The 8,014-nt window shown below is 36.0% G+C and overlaps 1 protein-coding gene across 1 annotated transcript in view; it reads left to right on the top strand.

The window, feature by feature from the left end:
* The window catches only part of INVS (inversin), an 84,392-nt gene that overhangs the window by 47,834 nt on the left and 28,544 nt on the right, over window positions 1-8,014 (top strand). The window contains 3 exon segments of the mRNA XM_029083547.1: window positions 1,290-1,399; window positions 3,073-3,244; window positions 7,940-8,013. Coding sequence (XP_028939380.1) covers window positions 1,290-1,399; window positions 3,073-3,244; window positions 7,940-8,013 — 356 coding nt within the window.

Genomic DNA, 8,014 nt, shown 5'->3' with positions numbered 1-8,014 from the left:
TCCCCTTTTAACAGTCTTCATCTCTATGACCCTTAGGGACACTGCAGACAAAGAATGCCAATAAAAGAATCAGATTGCTCACTGGAGCGTTATTGCAATTCTAGTGACAATATACATGTAGTTTGATTATGTTTATTTTTAAAAAAAAAGAGAGATAGACTGTTCTCAGATTTGCATTTGCATTCAAGTAGGAATATTGAATTTTTACAGAGAAATTGTGAAATGTTTTAAGTGTCATAGGATCGATCTCTCAAAGAAATAGTCTTTATCACTTGGTTCTGTCCAAGAAGCTAAATTTATCATGTTTTGAAATTGATTGTATTTAAGAGAGAAATTTTGTCTCTTGGAAAAATGGATTGTCTAATCAATGTGGAATAAAGGAGGAAGATGTGCCAAGACCTCCAGAGTCCTTTGTGAACTTGATGAGGTCTCTAGGTGGCATACGCCCATGGGGAACTTCTGATTGGTAAATCATGATTCATTTTTAGAGTTCTGTTTTTATACTGGATGCTGTATTTAGATCTCAAAGAGTCTAAAATTTTACTAAATGAGTTACCAGTAGGAGGTTTTAAGTAGTGTTAATTAGTCGTTTATTGCAGATATGACAGCTGGTAGTAGACTAGCCTCCAGATTCTGCTATAGATCTTCTGTTGAAATTTTGGTTGAATAAAGCCCAAGGAAATAATTCATACTGAATTTCTGTAAAGCAGTGTGATGTAGGATGAAATTGTCAACGTTGGTTGAGCCTGCCTTTTAATGTAGATGGACAAATGATCATCATCATCAGTCTGTGCTCACTTTACGGCTTCTGACTGACCTCTCACTCAAATGCAGCATCTCAGCTGAGTTATCAGAAGCTTTGCTGGAAATACTCAACTCAATTCATTGCAATGTTAATATTGCAGTTGTCTGACAAGCTACTGCTGATTTCTTTGTTTAGGGAAATGCTATAGTGATTTCTTTTAAAAGAATTAGAAAATCTTTCCACATGTTCCTATTCATAGGTCATTCTGATTTACTGATGCCCCTCAGGAATGAGGATACAGAGTGTGGAACTGGGACACTGTTGGGATGAAGGTGCATGCCAGGCTTAATAGTTCAAGTATCACATCTTATATTTCTCTCTTAAGTTTAGATTATATTGGCTACAACACAAACATCCTAATATTTATTGAAGTCTGATCATTTCTGTGGGGTTTTTTGGTGGGTTTGTTTGTTTGTTTTAAAAAGGGAATTGTTTAACTTCAGGATTCAATACATATCTGGTTTTATTATATTATTTTCCTCAGGTCATGCACAGATTGTACATCTCTTACTAGAAAGAAATAAGTTTGGAACTATCCCGTCTGATAGTCAAGGTGCAACACCCCTACATTATGCAGCACAGAGCAATTTTGCTGTAAGTAGCACATGCTTTAAATGTAAAGTAAATATATTTTTCTGAAATATTTATAATGTAACAAAGTGTTTGAGTTGGTTTTAAAATCATATAAACACAGTGTTGTTTGTACTTCATTTTGGAAAATAATTCTTATAGCTCTATGGGATTTTCTTCCAGTTTTTCCCATTAAAAACTCTAGGGAAAGGGAATAGTTGAAAGAAATGTTGCTTTGCTAAAACTTAATGGAAAAATAAAATTACTTATTTATGTCTGTGGGATGTGTGCTTTAGTATTGAAAAGGTCCAGCCTTCTTACTGCTTTTCACTTTGCAGCACAGAGTACTGGTAGGGTGCTGAGATGCTGGCCTAATGAGTAGCCGTTTGTGTCTGAGGTGTAGTGGTGGTCAGCGTGAGTGGACAAAGCTATAAACTCATGCTGGTTTGTGTGGAAGGCTTAAAGCTTCCATTCTTTGTTGTTTCTGGCTGGATCTTTTTACAATAAGCTGGTACTTCAGGTATGGACCCAAATTCATGAAGCTGTTAGGATCTTTGATCACATTAACATAAGATAAAGGAGAAATTTCCTATTTCTTTAGAGGGGTGAAATAATTGGTAGTAGTTAAAAAAAATCTGAACTAATCAATAGGACTTAGGCATTTAAACACTTTTGTGATTATAAGCATTGCATTCCTTATAGCCAAGGATTTCTCATTCTACCCAGAGCAGTGAGAGAGCTATTTTGGGGTCATACAAGGGAAAGGATAAAATAGTGTTAATACTAAAATATGAAAATAAAATAATGAAATCCATTTTTTTCAGGTTTTTACTGGATAGCCTATCAGTGGCTCTTAAGAGATGTTTACTAGCTGTTAAATACACAACCTTTGTAAGGCATTAGATAGAAAAGGGAAAATCTTCCTCTAATTCTTTTTCCTGCAGTACCGATTTCCTGTCCCTTCCTTTCCTGTGTGGCTTATTAAGAATTTAGCAGCAGGTTAAACAAGTGGACTTGTTTGCTGAGAGATTAACACAAACACGGCACTTGAAGAAGTAATTCTTGTTGCTTTGATTTAAATAGATTTTTAGTGTAACAGTTACAGTGGAAAGCGTGGCCTCAGGTCTAAAAATTTTCTTAATATCTTTTTTTATTTTTTATATTTATGTAATTAGTAACCTGTTGATATTGTTAAATATTAGAAAATATGTCTATGTTGTTCCAAAAGTCCTTTTCCTTTACTTTCTTTTCTTTTTTAGAGTTTACCAAACTAAAATATTTGCATGTGTAGTCATATTCATATTTGGAATTGGAGCATAAAGAACATGTTAGGAGAATATTTTGAAGCAACAATATTTTAGCATCATATTATTACAGTAATATTTTGATAAGCCAATAGTATTTTTCTCATTGCTTTCTTCACAGTGACTGCAGTGTCTTTTACTTCCTTATGATGAACACATGATGTTTGACACTAAAAAGAAAAAAGCATGAAACTAATGACAGTTAAACTCATAGTTATCTGACAAGGAAAAGGGCATAGCAGAAAATACAGTGCTTCTGTTGAGTTATTACTCTATATAAACATAAAAAGGAAAAATGAAGCTTTGATTTGCTTCATAAACAGCTAAATGAGACATAAGAGTTTCTTGTTACAGATTCCTTTCACTGTTAATTTCAATAGTATGTCTTTTCAGGAAACAGTTGAAGTATTTTTGAAACATCCTTCTGTAAAAGATGACTCAGATCTTGAGGGAAGAACATCCTTCATGTGGGCAGCTGGTAAAGGCAGTGATGATGTCATTAGGACTATGCTGACTTTAAAATTGGATATTGATATCAATATGACTGACAAATACGCTGGCACAGGTAAGATGCTTTACAATAAAGAGCCACAGGATGTTTCCAGTCAGCATGATTTCCACCAAATAAAAAAACATTAGTAGAAGCTATATTAATATTTTCCTGCATATGTACCTTAATCCTGAAAATATTTCTGCTTTAGTTTTAATTATATGTGTGAGTCACTTCTTTCCTTTACTGTGGGAAAGAAGGAAATCTTTTTTGCACAGATTGGACTAGTTCATTTGAAACATAGCAAGAAGAAATGTCCTACTATGTTGGTATTTAGTTGGATCTGTAATCTTGGGAAAGGAAGAGCTGTTCTGTATTTTGAAGTATAAAATGAAATATAATTGCATAAAAAGCTGTGCCTGAAAATGGCTGTTAAAAACATTTGTTAGTAAAGAAATACTTTGAAACAATATAGAGCAAACTAACCAGTGAAGTGGCTAAATTATCATAATGAAAATCATAAGTACCATAGTCATTTGTAAGGATAGTGTAATAAAGATTAGAGCTATTGCGCTTCTCGGGTCCAAACAAGAGGTTAAACTTGATAACCCTCAAGTTTATCATTCAATTATCTGCCCAAAGCAAAAGATAGATATGCAATACAGTGTTTCAGAATTCAAGCATGAAAGTCATGAAATTCAAAATTTCCTATAGCAACTATGAATTTATCTCCTTTAATGAAAAATTGTGCAAATTTGTGCTGGAAACATTGTATCGATGTACTACTTTCAACAAAACTAGAACAGCAGTTCTGACAAAGAAGCAGGTGTTGAAGAGTAAATGTGTTGGAAATACAGGTAAAAGTAGAGGAGCGTGCTGATTCCATCTGAATAAATAAAGAAAATGTGGTATATTGAGCATAAACTGGAGGGGTTTGGTAGAAGGGGGGTGCAGGGGTAAGCTGTGTGGGAAGAGGTCATGAATACCCCGTGCCAGTCACAGGTCACAAATTTAGAAGTTAAGTGCAAAAATGTATACCTATGTATAACTAGTAAAATGATATCCAAGCTGATAGTCAGAGCACATACCCGTGAATAATGCAGTAGAGGGCATTTCTTCTGAAAAGAAAACTATAGTATTTTAAACAAACAAAAACGTATATTACAATGTTTGTTTATATAAATTTTAATATATTTGTTTCAAAGTATACTCAAGCATTATCTTTTGGCTGCACACACATAAACTAGTCTAAGCTGCATACTTAGAGTTAGGGAACTTGTAGTGTAGATCTGTCCCAGACAAGAAGCAAAGACAGGAGTTTTTAAAAGTTTTTCTCTTTTCAGATCACACTTCGAATTACATACAAATGGTAAATAAATGCAATGTCAGGGTTGCATGGTTCAGGATTTGAAAGATAGCATATATGAATATTATTTTGATATTAAAAATTGGTTTTTTTATTTTTTTGGTGGTATGGTGGGTCTTTACACATAAAGCCAAATACAGTTACCATAAAATTGTATTTAAATATTTAAATTCTTGCTTTCCTTACAAATTAACACACAAAAAAATCAGTCTTTCCAAGTTATGATAGTTTGTAATTTTGAGTTTAAGAAGTAGTGCAACAAATAAAATCTCAGTCTTCAGGTCTGTTGATTTTACAAACTACATACTCTACAGTTTTAGTCTTGTTTCATCTTTTATCACTCATCTATATTTGCTCCTTCCTGACAGTTCCCTTTTAAATACCTCACAGTATTTGTTTCAGTCCTTAAGGTGCAGTGATGTTGTAGTCACTGTGCAAACATCCTTACAAAGGGTTTTCTTTGCAGAAAGTAATCACACACTGTGTTTCTGAAATTACTCAGGTGTGGATTTCATGCTTGAATAATTCAGGTGGTTGGCTTTATTATCTTTCAGTCTTAAACCTTTCATAGCAGTAATGTGTAGTCACCTTTTAATCTAGATTTTGTTGTAGGGTTTTTAATCCAAGGAAATGAATGGGGTTTCCATTTACTAAAAAACTACCATTGTGTAGAAACAAAGTAATAGTCCAGAAGTGGGGAACTATGCTGTTTGTCACTTGCTATCAAGCAATCCAAATTTTACTATTATGCAAGTACGTGCCATAGCGTGGGCTTTATTGTAGTGAGCTGTAAACTTAAAAGGAAGCCCACCAGTAAATCACTCTCTGATTTCAGACCTGTTTGTTTTGTTTTTTCTTGAGGTTCTTAATCATTACCAAGTTTTGGTGAGGGAAAAGTAGCATTGTATTCTGATGGGAAACTAGGCAGTAATAGAAAACAGGGTACATGCCACCGTGCCTGGGATACAGTTGCTGAGCAGAGTTCAAGGTTGTGTTTTTCTGACTTTTGTGTGCCCACTCAGTTAAGCTCAGTTACAACGTTGCGTTAACACAGCCTTTTGCATTTACTTTAAAAGAGCAAGCTCTCCATTCAGCATTGCATCGAGACTCTGCGTATTGTGTAGGAGAATGACACCAAGGGAAAGGAATTTCCCTGTTCGCGGAGATCAGCGCTGCAGGAGCGTTACAGGGGCAGCTTTATAGCTCTGCCGTCACTGCGTACAATGGAGAGGGCTCTGTCTGTCGGCTGAACAAAGGGCCTATTGTGACCAGCTGGCCGAAGAATCTCTTCAGTCACCGTGACTCCATCACAGAAAATTTGGCTTACAAGAAAATATTGAGCACAAAGTCCGAAACAAGATGCCTGCGTCAGAATGAGTGATAGGGGGGAAGAACTGGCCAAGCTGACACAGCAGCTCTTTTTCTATTGTATTGTTATACACACCCCATGTGTCATCTGATGGAGTGGTTTACTGCCTTTGGTTTCATAAGAAATGCAGTACAAAAACCAGAACCTAGAGTTTACTGTGAGGTCAGACCATGAAAACCAGGCCTATCCAAATGCACAAAGTGGCAGGCATCTCATTCTTGTCAAATTTCTACTGAGAGCCACCCACTCGCCTAGCTACTGCAGATCTTGCTGCTTACTGGTGTGCTAAGTGCCTCTGTGCTTTTTAGCTGCAACAGTTAAACGTTAGCGTCATCTGAAAGGCATGATTTCAATTACTAAGGCAGCACTTCTCATAGTGTCTCGGACTGTGACCCCAGTTTTTGTAGGAAGTGCCTCATTTGTCCATATCACAGTTCCAGTCATTATCACTAATTTTGAGAATCTGTTTCAAGGCAACACACTTCAGCTGGATTTGATTCACAGGCAGTAGGAACAACCTGTGCATTTTAGTAGTCCGTGTGTAACAGGTTTTGCTGGGTTACTGCTTTGTAAGCTGTGTGAAGCTGATACCAATGCTAAACTGTAGCAGGTGAATACAAAAAACCTGGCTGTTTTGATATGCTGTGGTTCAAGGAGCAGTTCCTTCTAAGGTTGGCCTTTGCCGTGTGCCTTTCCGCATAATGCCTCTGCTGGATCCCCACTCTGCCTGTTTTAACATTAAACAAGTAGAGACATCTAGGTACTGTTTACAGCCCTACATTTTGCTTGTTGGAGCAGATTGAATTCTTAGCAAGGACGAATATTTTTTAAATTTCATGGGAAAATATGAATTCACTGTACTAAATGTGCATTTATGAATTAATTGCACTGTTTTGTGGTTTTGTTTTAAATTATTTGGTTATTGTCATCTGTGAAATAGTTTAGATATAAGGCAGTATGCCTCTGAAAATGTAGATTATCTGATTTGATTGCTGACAATAGTAAATAATCCAAAGCCTTTTGAAATCAAATTGTAAATTAAATCACTGATATGTGTGTCCTCCATTGGTTTGAAATCTCATTGCTTTGTCTAGTTTTCCTCTCCTTCAAAAAAACCACTGAACTGGTTGGACTGGCATTTCAACATTTTCCTCAGCTCCAGCTGACGGTGCCAGCAGGATGCTGTGTTAGCCGATAGTGACTTCAGTTATAGGACACCACGTCTTTACCTCTGCGGACTTGCTCTGCTGAGGTACCTCTGTGTTACTTTTGGTTTGGATTCAGTGAAGTCTGCATACATTCAAAGATGAGAAGGCAAGGAAAACTACAGAAGAGTAGAAGCCTGCAGAATCAAATTGGCATTGTTTTCAATTATAGGGATGCGAGAAAATGCAGTATGTGGTCTGTCCGTCATGTTTTTCTCTTTTCTGCAGAAAACAGGGAGCTGTAGATAGTGTTTGAGATATGATGGCCTTGCTATGTATTTTTGTGTAAAATTTTCTCCAAGTAATTCTGAAAAAAGAAACAGCTGAGTGGTTTTCTGGAATTAGTTTTAATTGAGACAGCTTTTCTTATTTGAAAGGAAAAAAGGTATTTTCGGGAAAACATTGAAGAAATAACGAAAGCTTTCTTTCACTGGCAATGGGCAGTTTCATCTTCATTGAGGTGATGTTAAAAATGACACAAAACAGAGGCAGAAGTAGATCATGTTTTGCTGTCTTAATCAGAAGCTGCTAACCTTCCACAGATCCTCAGTATAAGCCAATCTTAGTGGCGTTAAGGTTAAAATTCCTATTGGTACAAGTTAAAACCATCTTTCAGGACTAACAGTTTTTCTGCTTATTGCTCTATTGCTTCTGTGGCAAGGAAATGTGATTAGTGATCACTTGTTATGATTCTTCAACTTCTTATGGTTGAAAAGCACTTTTTCCCCCAAAAAAAGGTTGAAATTAATTTTTATTTTGACTGTTCTAATTGTGGACCTCCGAAGCTCATGATATTGTGATTTCTTTTTCCTTCTACTTTATTCTTTTAGCATTACATGCTGCTGCCCTTTCTGGCCATGTCAGCACAGTGAAATTGCTGTTGGAACATAATGCACAGGTAGATG

The sequence above is a fragment of the Antrostomus carolinensis genome, unplaced genomic scaffold (genome assembly GCF_000700745.2).
Source record: "Antrostomus carolinensis isolate BGI_N321 unplaced genomic scaffold, ASM70074v2 scaffold12602, whole genome shotgun sequence".
Lineage (NCBI taxonomy): Eukaryota > Metazoa > Chordata > Aves > Caprimulgiformes > Caprimulgidae > Antrostomus > Antrostomus carolinensis.
Note: the sequence above shows the minus strand (reverse complement) of the source record. Positions and strands in the feature narration are given on the sequence as shown.